The following is a 13,183-nucleotide window of genomic DNA, read 5'->3' on the forward strand; positions in this document are numbered from 1 at the left end:
TGACAGACTGGTATGCAATATGTTAACACCTCTCCCATAATGCCTGGTGCTAACAGTAGACCAGAAAAATCTATTCTTTAGTAGGTGTACACTTAAAGTGTAACAAAAAATGTTACATCTAAGACTGCAGTTACCTATGTAAAATTCATCTTAATGCATGGCCTGCATTTTGGAACGTGCTATCATATTGATTTGTGGTTACCCTAGCATACAAGAAGAATTTGCCCAACCCTACATAGTAAATAATATATTTTATTTTGTATGTTATAGTCTGTTACGCAATTCATTTAAAAACATCCAGCATGCAGAAAAAACGTGTTTAACAGCCAATCAGCATTTTATGAAAACATAAAGAACTGGCAAGCATATGCTCCTAGAATACTAACGTGGCTGACTTGCCTGATGAAAAAATTATGTGTTAAATAATACATTATACCCTGTAAAAATAATGCATCAGTAGGAAGGAGACAATACTTCAATCATATTTTTCTTAGTTTACTTTTCGTAATTTTTTTTCTTCTTTTCTCTTTGGTTTCATCAATTTCCAACGTTAAAGTGGCTGTAAATAAAATCAAGGCATATTCAACTCAGACTTGGTCAGGTTGTAGCTCAGGCCCCAGAGGACAATTTCTAAACATGACTTTTAGGAAGAAAACAGTATTTTTGTATTTCCTCATTTTCTGCTTAACATAACAACAGTACAAAAAATTAGGATATACTTTTATTCCAATTGAGAAGACCATCTCTCCATTCTCAAACAGTGATGAGAAATAACTACTCACCCATGCATCCTACGAGATTAGAGCTACTTTCTTGCTTTGAGCAACTGAAATGACTCTACAATTCTGTGTGCAATGCTCCCATTCCAGATGTCCACAGTGAGGTTTATATCAACTAGCTTTATCCTTCTGAAAGTAATACCTATTTTAAGGCGTCTCACAGAGGCCGTAGTGGAAACGAGGCATTTGCACAGGTGCAATTCATCTTTTTTAGATGTCTATCTTCTGGATTGATAAGAGTCAGGTGACATGAATCTCAACAATGCAGCAAATGCTCATATACATTATTTGTTCAGATTAGTGATGAAATCCTTCTGAAAAACTAGCCCTGCTTTGTAAACATGTTAAAGCTGCAAGGTTTTTACATTCCTGTTTCTTTTTCTCTTAATATTTTACTTCATGGGACAGATCCAAAATCTGTAACCCTCAGGAAATGCAACTGGTATCAAGCATTTCTGTCTCTCTTTCTCCTAACACTCTTCCAAAGGGAAAACAGACAATATAATTCTGCCATACTGCTATTCGTATTAAAAAGAAGTGGAAATGCAGTGGAAATGCATCACAGCCTCTACTGGAAAAGAAATAGAATATTTTATTATCACAGGCTACTCTGATCATGAAACAAAAAGAAATAAAAAACAACTGCTCCACAATAATCTGACATAAATTAAGCTTTTATTAGAGACAACTCTATTTAGCAGAAGTAACATTCAGTATTCTGTAGATAGAGAATACCTCTTCGAATGCTTCTCCTCAGCTTGTTACAGAGGTCAATGCGAGGATTCTCCAAGCTGTCCTCTATGGAGCCAGGGCTTTGCTCAGGAGAGGAGGGCCCTTTGCTAAGGTCCAGAGGTACCTTGCTACCTGTTGGCGGAGGAGAGGTGGCCGGGCTATAGGTCGAGGTAGGACTGCTCGCCACAGATGAAGTAGTGAGATCAAGGGCACCAATTCTCGAATTCAGCGGTGAAGTCAATGACAATTTTCGAGTTCTGACAGGTGAGGAAGTTCTGGAAAGTGACAGTGGAGGAGGAGAAGAAAACTTGCGACAGAGATGTGGTGACTTCCCATCAGCTAGGTACTCTCCTCTATTATTTTGATTGGTAGCAAAAAATAACTCCAAAGACCTTAAAGTAAGAAATAAAAAAGCAACATCATAATAACAAATGCAAAACAGATTTAGGTGATAACACCTGCAAACAAATTTGTGCATGCAAAATCTGTATGACACTTAGTCCTCAAAGCCTGGGTCAAAAGTTGAGGCATATTTATCTAAAAACTTGCATCCTATTTACAAACAATGAACCTTTTTCTTAGTTTATTTACATAACAAAAAATCTTGTTTGAAAATAAACAATGTCCCAGTAACTCTGTAAGAAATTAATCATAGAAGAAAAAGAAAAAAAAAAAAAAAAACAAACAGAGCTCACCTGACTGGAATGGAAGTGAAAGGCCGTCTGTATATGTCTGAAAGTTTTTCCAGTACAACAGCTGCAGTAGTAAATATGCGGTAAGTATGTAGGAAAGTATTCAGGAAATCAATACTTAGAAATCGCAAGTCTGTTAGCCTCTCCAAAAGCCGTTCAACACTTGCATAACGGATTTGAGGTACTTTGCAGGAATTCAGAGTTTTGCTGAAGCAGATATCAATGTCATCTCTATGAAGACGAGCATCGGACCTACACAAATATTAAATTAGAACATTTCACCAAAGAGGAAGAGTTATTATGGTACAGCAGTGATATCACTTCAGTTACTCCTGTCAACACAGAACCAGGAAATATATACCTCTATTTTATCAACACAATAAAACTCTTCATTTGTGGGAAAGCCCGCTTCCATTCAGTTATATTTTATGTCATAACTGGAGCCATTTCGATTCATTTTTGGCAAATAATTAATTTACATTTCAAAATCTAAGAAACCATTAATGAAGCCTACATTTCTGAAGCGGAACAGGAGACAGAATTGTTACCATTTGTCTGTTTTAAGCTGTTGTGCCATGTAGACCTACTGCAATGAGAAGTGTTCTGTAACATAACTGAACTGCTTGCAGTCTTTTCTGCTGGGATCTTGCTTTATAAAATAAACTAGTGGACCCCAGCAAAGACAGCAAAACTAACTCCTTATTTAAGCTTAAATCTTGCTTTCAATATACCACCTGCACTCAGGTGCCAATAATTACTTAAGAAAAAAAAATAAGGAAAAAAAAAAAAAAAGAAAGCAGAAAGAAAACAGGAACAGACTGAAACATCTCAGCCTTCAAATAAGAACACTCCCTTTCCCCCTCCCCTCCTTCTTGGACATCACAACAAGAATTAATCACATATATAGTCCTACTCATGATGTTTTTTTCTAAATGGGGTTTTCCTTCATTTTATCTAGCTGATGCTTTAGTCTACAGAAAAACAGGTTGGATGCTACATATAGTATATTTCTATACTGCTTTGTGTTTTCAGGAGCAAAGGTAAGGTTTTCTTACATCATCAAATTATTCTGAGCACTTCTCCGCTGCATTACTTAAAATACAATTCTTCTTTCTTAAGTTGGGTCCTCAGAAAAGTGGATTTTTTTTTATTTCATCTAAATATATTTGTCCAAAGACATTATTTACTATCATACTTTAAAGGCCAATGAATGCTAAAAATCAAACTGATGATTAAAATTTCATAAAGGGAAGGACAAATCTGTATGTTGTTAAGATTCTGTGTGGTTTTTTAGAACTAAGATTTTTTTTTTCCTGACTTTTTCCTTTTACTTTTTCTGTAATCTACTATTTGAAAAAAAGATACTAATGTTAACATTCAGTAGGTAACGTAAGTGTTTAAAAACTGTAGAATTCCTGGAATTAAAATGAAGACAATAAAATGTCTTCTTTCCAGTGATTAAGGGTATGTGCTGTAGCACTGTATTCAGATGGGTACATTCTATTTCTTAACATTTATATTTGATATTGGTAGGTAAAACTGATGTAAATACAGAACTGTAGAAAACCCCAAAGGTAAAACTATGTTAGAAAGTTGGAATCAAGTACTGAAATATTGCCTATGAACAAAAATGATTCTTCTGGAAAAAATAAACAATTGAAAGAAGGCAAGAGTGAAGGAAGAAGGTTTATGAATAATAATTGTTACTTTGATGTGATCAGTTCAAATGGTAAGAATTTTTTTTCTCAGATATAAGAAAAGGAAAAGAAAAAATTTGGCTAGTAAAGTAGAATACTTTGGAAAAGGATACTTGTCTGCACTCTACCCAAAGTGTGCAGAAATTTTAAAATATATTTAATAAAATTATGAGTTGTAGACAGAAGACAAAAATCTAACAGAGAATTAAATTACTCATCTGAAGCATAACTGAATGCAATTTCACAAAGAAGAGAAAAATCTGAGCTGTGATCCTATACTGTCCAACACTGTGAATTAAGACTTTACCATCTTGAGTTATTCCTACCCCTTCAAGAAACAGATTGAAAAGATACATGTTGGGATATAGAATTAATTCCATTCAACAAAAATGGGAAAAAGAAAGAGAGAAAGAAAGAAAGAGAAAAAGAGAGAGAAATAGAGAAAGAGAGAGGAGGGAGGGAAGGAAGGAAGGAAGGAAGGAAGAAAGGAAGGAAGGAAAACCAAAACAAAAGGCTTCATTTTCCAAAAACACATTTTCTTTTGATAAAGCTTTTATTAAAAATCAAAAAGGCTATTTTGCTTACTAGGAAAAGAATGCTGCACTTACTTTATCATATGTGGCACTGTGACTTTAGAATTTTCTTCAAAAACTATGGTCATTAAACCATTGCACCGTATGTTATCAATGCACTGTGAAAATAAATATTGAAAACTGTTAGCATCAAAACACACTTTAAGAGGACTTACTTCCATACTGTTAGGATCACTGTAAGCCTACAACATAGCTTTCATAGGGCCTGAACTGACAGGTAAAAAGTATTTTCATAAAAGAAAAGCAGTGATGGAAGAATTACAGTGGACATGATTCTCTAGTCTTTTTCCTTTGATTTACACAGCTGCAAGTCCAAGCATCTTTACCAGCACACTCATAAAAGTCAGTTCAGAATCTCTTTTACACATGATTAGGTATTTTGAGCTAGAAATTAAATAGCCATGAAGTTCCTTTGAAACTGAACAAAATTAAATACCTCCAGCATCTCTTGAAAAATCAGTACTGGAAATAAGTTAGAATACTTTATACATAAAGTGAGATACAGAGATACAAATAGCTTCTAAAAACACACTTTTATTGTTAATAATAATAATAATAATAAATCAAACGGTGCTATTATTCTTAAATACAGATATGAAGCTGCTGTCAGAGGAGTCCATTGCATAATCTTGTATAAGAGTTTTGGGCTAGGCATTAGGATCTGGAAGAACACTGCTGGGGTATGTTCACAGAACACACTGCTTTGAAATTATAGGCTGTCCTATGTCCAACAGAAGTTTACAAGTTAGTCAGTCCTCAAAGCAGCTCAGTGCTGGTGGTGCCTAAGTACAGCTCAAAGCCATTTGAACAGGCCATTTGAACAGCATTTTCTGCTGGTTTGTACTTTGATGTAGTTGAGGTAACACCACAGTCTTTGATCTTGGCAGTGATCAGACAGTCCACTGGCAGAAGAGGCTTTTATGGTCTGCAACAAATACCTCATACATAATACTACAGAACTATACTATAGTACACAGATACCATCTTTCTAGCTAAGTTATTAGTGTAACAGGAATCTAGGGTCAAATCAACAACAACAACAAAACAAAACAAAACACACACACACAAAAAAAAAAAAAAAAAAAAAAAAAAAGCACTTTTCATAAGAATCCTATAGTTTAAATGAAAGGAATATAAATTCAAGCAAGCTCACTAAGAACATACCATCAAATAAGACTTAGATGCCATATACATATGTAATTTAATAAGATATGCAGAACTCTGGAAACCAAGACACATTCTGTGGATGAACTGCAACTACATGTATACACTTTCATTTGCAAACATTGTTGGGAGAACACACCTTAATCAAAAAAATGCTTTCTATATGCCCATTTTTGTTAGTGTAGTTCCTACATTCTCCTTGAGGGCTGTAGCCAGGACAAAGAGAAAAAAGTGCTTCTGGGCAGCTGATTCAGTAATTTTTTATGACATGGTTTCTGCTGGTAATGGGCTCAGTCAGAAACATGATTTTGTTTTCAAGAGACCAGTGGTCTCAATTCTTTAGTGGTTCCATAGTACCAGTTCCCCCTTCAAAATGCCTGTGGTGTTTGCACAGGGTTTTGAGCCCTTACTATTTTTTTCTTTTAAGGTGATGCCTATCCCTTCATCATCTCTTGCTTCCCTTCTTTTGTAAGGCTGGAGGTCAAGCTCTTTCACTCTCACGCTGCTAACGGGTCTCAGCTTTCTCAGGCTTTTACTTATAAGATTCTCTTAATTGTTGACCCCAATCCTCTCCAGAATCCCTGTCTTCAATAGCTGGAGGAGACTTTACTTTCCTCAAAGATGGAACAAGAGAATAAAAGTTTCTTATGGTTATTCCCTGGCTATCTGACTAACCCCTTCACTCTTTGCTCTCTCAGCTATATGCAGCTAGTTATATTTACCTCTACCTTACTACGCCAGTTCCAAGCTTTGCAGGCATGTAACTGTCAAGTTGGCTGTGGAGCTTTTCACTTCTCATTGATACACATATTTCACTGATGACTCAAATGCAAAGACAAGATTTTGGGGAAAATAGGTAACACTAAAATATTTTCATATAAAGTATTTTCACAGTCAATCAGCCCTCAAGAAATTATCAGCTCACTCTTGGATTAGTTCTCAGAAACACAGAATAAAATAAGATCTCATAACAAACAAGATAAAGAATGTAGTAAGCTACCTGACTTATATCACTTGTCCATGCAGCTTTCTCCTGACGTGAAGGAGCTAAGAGGACAACAGTAAAAGAAGGAGCATCCGTAGGTTCAACTACAAGCTTGAAATCAAGGTGTCCAAACACCTGTCCAGAACTTTTTGCTTTACAGTGAGAGGAGTTAAAAAAAAAAAAAAAAAAAGTCAAAATGTGAGATTTCAAACCACAGAATAAAGAAATAATGTTTCCACTTACAGTGGAATCACAGAATCACAGAATTTCTAGGTTGGAAGAGACCTCAAGATCATCGAGTCCAACCTCTGACCTAACGCTAACAGTCCCCACTAAACCATATCCCTAAGCTCTACATCTAAACGTCTTTTGAAGACTTCCAGGGATGGTGACTCCACCACTTCCCTGAAGTTACTTTAAAGCATTTCTCTGACAAAGAGCAAATCCAACTGGTGATCCAAGACAGTGATTTTGTTTTTCCACATATACCAAATAAAAAATAAGCTACAAACATGCAACAGTGAAAGTTGCTGTAAATTACTTTTTAAAATGTCAAATAAGGCTAGAGTCCTTCTAACACTTCTTTGTTAATATACTACAGATATGCTGAAATCAATGAAACTACTTCCACAATTCAAGTGCAATTCTTGCCTAAAAGTCCAGCATGGAAGCCAAACTGAGTAACAGTAAAATCAGCTTGGGAATGTGTTTTGTTATTTCATTTGAAGAAGGTTGTAGTCAAGATTTGTAGGGAGTCCAAGACAGAAACTTTCCACTAATTCTGCCAACTCACTCAGACCCCATGTATTTAAGAAACTCAATTATCTGTTTTGTCTTTCAAGACGTTTTTCTTTCCTTCCAAGATCCTTAGGGTGAACTTGTATACAAAAGTCAGTAAATAATTTGTCACATTCTTTCAGCCAATGTACATGAAAATCTTATGTGGGATGTCAACAGCAGGAACAAACAAAGCAAAACAAACCCTTACGCAAACAGCAAGTCCATTATGAAAACATCTATTCTACACAATCAGCTAACTGAGTTATTTCTCTGGTTTCATGAACAGGGAGAACTTAACAATTTGTTTTTATGAAAAATAATCAAAGGGTAACAATTTCAAGAACATTCTTAGAACTGTAATTACGACAAACATCTGAATGTAACTTACAGTCATCATCAGCTGCATCTGTCTCCTCAACCAGTGTGCACTCTATTAAAGACAAAACACCTCCTGTCTGTGAAAACAAAGCACATTTTTCATAAATGTAGGCATCTGATCCTATTTGCCATTACAAATATTTTTAAACATTGATATACCTTACTGTATGTTTTTACATTACTCAGAGCACTTATGAAGGTGTATCAGTTTCTAGATGCATATTTTTCCTCAGGAACCAAAACCACCTAGATTAAACATAATATCTTTCTTAGGCAAACAAATCAATAATAGAATTAAATGTGCCAAATGTTTTTCCTTTTTACTACAATATATAATTTATCTCACATAAAAGCTTGTTCACAAGATTCAAAAATGGTTAGAATTTCATCATTTTCTACTGAATTTATATCAACTTAATGCTTTCAGTTCAGTTACACTTAATTTACTTTGCAAAATACATTAATTATTTAAAGAGCACAAAGTGAGAAAGCATACAAAAAGTAGTGAAAGTGACTCTCTTACTAAACAGTCTTAATAATATCTCAGAAGTAATATCTTTGTCAGCCTGAAATTCTGTTCAACATCTACCACTCTGTAAACTACTTATTCTTCGTTATTCACAAGCCAACCCAAGAAGGCCTGATTCTCAACTAATGTAACTAGAATATTCTTAGAAGAACATTTGGTTTGAGAAAATATGCTGTTTTGGAAAACAGAACTAACTTCTAAAATTAATTTTATTAAGAGCTCTGGAAATTATTCCTTGGTAAATCCACGGGGTTGTACCGGCTGATATGTACTGAAAACTGACTCACAGTCAGTGATAGCTTATACAGAGGTACACACTATGTCCTGTTTCTAGCCCCCAGATTATTAGGATTACAAAGTTCTGGAAAAAGAAAAAGAAAAAAAAAAACTTATAATATTTTTTTATTAAGAACTTTGGCTGAATTTTATTATTTGCAGCAAGAAGACAGAGCAATCAATTACTTTACATCATCTCACTTCTTTTCATGATAACACAAAATCTCAGGTTAAAGCCATAAAATATTGAAATTTCACTGAAGCTGTGTTTTCATTTCATAAGCTGAGTCATAATGTAGAATCTGTACCTTGAGCAGATGCAGTTTTCCTCCTGAACTTCTTGTACAAATTAAAAAATGCTTTGTAAATAAGAAGCACTGCCTTTCTCCTTCTTTTTTCAAAGATAATGATCCCAGACGAACTTTACTAAGTTTTCCCCTCTCAACTGAAGGGACTTGAATAAGGGAACCTAATAATAATCAAAATGAAAAACATACTGTAACAATAATAACATTTGGTAGGCGGTGTGTGTAGTGTTAATCCATCAGACACTGACATTAAATCATGCAACTTTTCATTCTATAAAGTACTAATACACATCAATATCTGTTTTAAACACAAGTCATTCATATTTTTTTGTACCAGCTCATTTTATTTTTTAGAGTGAGTTCAGGATAACAGTTTTGCACTTTTTTATGGAGAGAAAAAAGTTTGTCTTTGCAACAACATGCTTAGAATCAAGCAAGCACAGTCTAGACCTATACTTATGTACATGCCTGGACCAGATCTTGGGCAAATTTTTATGCATCTTTAAGACATTAATAGTACATTGTTCAGAAAACAGAGCTGAACAACAACTCCACTTTTGGCAGCTGCTAGCCTTGCAAAAGGTATATTACTTTCAAGCTAAAAAGACAGAGAATGAAAAGAGAATGTTTTGAAGGAAAACAGTTTTCTGTGCAAGAGAGATGGTAATGAAGCAGGTTTCTTCTTATCTTCATACCTTATGTTGTGTAAATTTCAGTGCTACACAGCTCATCTAAAACTTCAGAACTAAACTGAATCTCATTATGTAGGTCTGAATTTGTGCTGTGCAGAATTCCAGACTGGGGAAAACTTCTGTACAGTTTCATACCTCAAAAACAGTATCTGAGCAACATTTGCGTATTGATATCACCATGTGTTATTACTTCTGATTTTGAATGTGGAATCAATTTTGACAGTGAAGTGCAATTTGAAGTTCACATACATGATCTTAAACTTATGAAGAAATTATGACAACACTCTGAAAAAGCTACTGTTGCTAAACTTCACATTTTTCTGCATTTAGTTCCCCTTATGTATTTAATTAGTGTTATTAATATATTTGAAATGTATCATCTGGCATAGCAAAATACATACCGGTAAACATAACATTATAGTAGACTTTGACAGACATTTCACTTTGAAATTTAATGATTTGTGTCGCTGCAACAAAACAGTGATGTTTTACTCCAGAAATTTGCAAAGGTATGCAACATTTTTGAGGTTCAACTGAGTTCTAACCAAAAAAAAACCACAAACTTACTATTTGTTCTACAGTTCTCTTGGACAAAACAGTATATTTATCTCTACTGTAAAAGATAGCAAGGAGATCATTCCCATGTGTTGAAGCTGTGACTTCTCTGTGACATTGGTTGTCCCCCAGCTCCTAGTGCAAGGCCAGTACTATGTACAAAACAATTCACAAGCAACTTCCCATCCCAAAATTCTTAGTGCAATTTTCTCCTGAAATTCCCCCTACACATTTTGGTAACAACATTCTATTTGTTCTTTTCTTCCTATGCTGCTCCTTAGAAAAATGTTGTAAATATAATACACGTATACATATACCCTTGGAACTTGATTTGTATTATTTTTTATTTATTTATTTTCTTTAGAATGCTTTTAGGAATACCATATTCTGTTCTGCTAAAATGGGATGAAGGTTAAATGGTGTACTTGTATGGACCTGAAATATCACTGTTTAAGGTAAATCAAAAGAAACTGCAGATTTTAAATGCAGCAGAAAGACAGCATTATCTGTCTTTGATGCTGAACTTTCACAGAGAGAAACAGATTTCTGTGTGGCTCACATCTAACAAGGACCTTGTGCATTCCTGTGAAGCTCTTGTGATTAATGAAAATGATTTGCCTGATATGGCTTCTATTACAGATTTCCTCTTAAGGGGAAAAAAAAAAGTCATGATTGGCCAGTATACAGCTGCAATAACTGAGTGAGGATAATTTTGGAATATTCATTAATAGTATATGATTTGGACAATTGGTGTAATCTGAGGAATTTTTATCCAGCTACAGACCTAAGCACATTCAGTACTCACACTTCAATACTGCCAGAATAGTCGTAATAGCCCATGTTCAATCCAACAAGTACAAAGGATTGTATTTAAAACAAACAACAACAACAACAAAAACTACATTGTATTGAGTGGTTTACAAATTCAGTTTGGCTTTCTCCACTGGGGAAAGTTTTATTTCACCGTGAGGGTGGTCAAACAGTGGAACAGGTTGCTCACTCAAAGAAGCTGTGGAGTCCCCATTCTTGGAAACAATCAAAACTCGACTGGATATAGTCCTGAGCAACCTGCTGCAGTTGATGCTGCTTTAAGCAGGTGGGATTGGACTGGACTATTTCCAGAAATCCCTTCCAATGTCAACTATTGCATGACTTTTTAATTGTGATATATTTGTCAGGAGGGGTAAATTCAGTGCAGCTGATGTAAGGAAGATCAGACAAAGTATTTGGTGGCCTATGAAGGGCCGCCAGATGACAGCTTTCCGGTTGTCAGCCAATGCTGTATTACAGACTGATACCGCTGTTTTAACTTTAGACTCTTAAAGATGATATTCCTTAATGGTTTGCCTTTACTTACAGAGTGCCTGGCAATAAAGTCTGTATGTAAATATGAGAGAAATAAAAGGGGCCCCCAAGAAACCTGAAGAGGATTCCAAAATATACATTGCAAAGCATTGCAAATGTAAATGAGGGAATTCCTATGGTCTCAACATTCTTCACACAACCAAACTCTTAGAAAAATAAAGTATGTAACGTAGATACAATATGGCAAAGATGAAATGGACCTTCATAGGAAAAACCTGAATAAAGGCAAAGATACCTATCCCCTTCTGTGCCAGAAAGATATTTCCTGTACCAGTCTACACTGATGAAGAGAAAGAAAACAAGCCTAGCTGAAATGAGAGGAGACTGACGTCACTCTCAAAGTGACCCTACAGTCAGATGTGAAAGGCAAATGGGCTTGGTATTACTTCATTAGCTCAATTCAGATTTCTGCATTTGCACAGTATCACATGTATTAGGTATTTTAAAAGATAAACTTTGATATAGCCGTTCTTAAAATAACACCCAAAGGTGCATCGTGGCAGCCTGACTGCCATGCTGCATCACCTGTTTGGTCCTGCACGCAAATGTCTGGCTGCCACTAGGCAGTATTTTGGCCTTGCACTTGCAGAGCTCGAAGCTCCATGGATGAACCCTGGCTTTGAGCACATCAGTGGCGCAAACCCCCATGGGGGAGATCTGGCCAGCCATAGCTCCCTGCCAGCCACATGGAGGCAAAGAGTAAGGCCTTGGGTGCCCCAGTCACTTCATCCCCCCAGTCATGCAGCCTCCTGGTCCCACCAGCCCTGCAGCCACTCAAGACCCCATGCTGCTGTCCCCTGGGACTCCAGAAACCCATAGCAGCTGTTGAAGCAGTCAGTAGTGCTAGCTGGAAGAGCCGTGGGTATGGCACAATGGGGACAACTGTGCAAACCCCATCCAGCTCAGCAGCAAGTGGCCACCATTAGTATAGAGACACTCCCAGCCTTGTGTTAACACAGAGCAATCCCAATGGTGCCACAGAAGGGAAGGGTGTGTTTTTTCTTGCTTGAACATCTCATATGTATTTATTATCCATAGATCCCTTCCTGTAGAGGCAACATAGGGCAACAAAAATGGTGAAGGGTCTAGAGGGAGCTGAGGAACTCACATGAGGAGCTGCTGAAATCACCTGGATTGTTCAGCCCAGAGCAGAGCAGGCTGAGGGGAGGCTTCGTAGTGGCCTGCAGCTCCCTCATGAGGGGAGCAGAGGGGCAGGCGCTGAGTTCTGCTCTCTGGGGACAGCGACAGGACCCGAGGGGACGGCATGGAGCTGGGACAGGGGAGGGTCAGGCTGGGGGTTGGGGAAAGGTTCTGCACCCAGAGATGGTTGGGCACTGGGACAGGCTCCCCAGGGCAGTGGTCATGGCACTGAGCCTGACAGAGTTCAAGAAGCGTTTGGACAACGCTCTCAGATACATAATCTGATTTTTAGGTAGAAATGTGTGGAGGCAAGAGTTGGATTTGATGATCCTTGTGGGTCCCTTCCAACTCAGGATATTCTATGATTCAGTAACATACAGGCTTACCATAGAATCACCGAATTATAGAATGGCTCCAGTTGGAAGGGACCTTAAAGATCATCTTGTTCCAACCCCCCCCACCACCACCACCACCATCATAGGCAGGGATGCCACCCACTAGATAGGTTGGCCAAGGTC

General features: G+C 36.7%; 1 protein-coding gene across 1 annotated transcript in view; it reads right to left on the reverse strand.

Moving 5' to 3' along the window:
* The window catches only part of RASGRF2 (Ras protein specific guanine nucleotide releasing factor 2), a 138,931-nt gene that overhangs the window by 56,634 nt on the left and 69,114 nt on the right, over positions 1-13,183 (reverse strand). Inside the window, exons 10-15 of the mRNA XM_084305512.1 lie at positions 8,914-9,074; positions 7,811-7,877; positions 6,658-6,794; positions 4,509-4,591; positions 2,207-2,455; positions 1,515-1,903 (exon numbers count right to left, since the gene is read on the reverse strand). Of these exons, the coding sequence (XP_084161638.1) occupies positions 1,515-1,903; positions 2,207-2,455; positions 4,509-4,591; positions 6,658-6,794; positions 7,811-7,877; positions 8,914-9,074 (1,086 nt within the window). The remainder of the gene's footprint in view (positions 1-1,514; positions 1,904-2,206; positions 2,456-4,508; positions 4,592-6,657; positions 6,795-7,810; positions 7,878-8,913; positions 9,075-13,183) is intronic.

This window comes from Netta rufina (genome assembly GCF_964035555.1).
Source record: "Netta rufina genome assembly, chromosome: Z".
In the NCBI taxonomy this organism is placed as follows: Eukaryota; Metazoa; Chordata; class Aves; order Anseriformes; family Anatidae; genus Netta; species Netta rufina.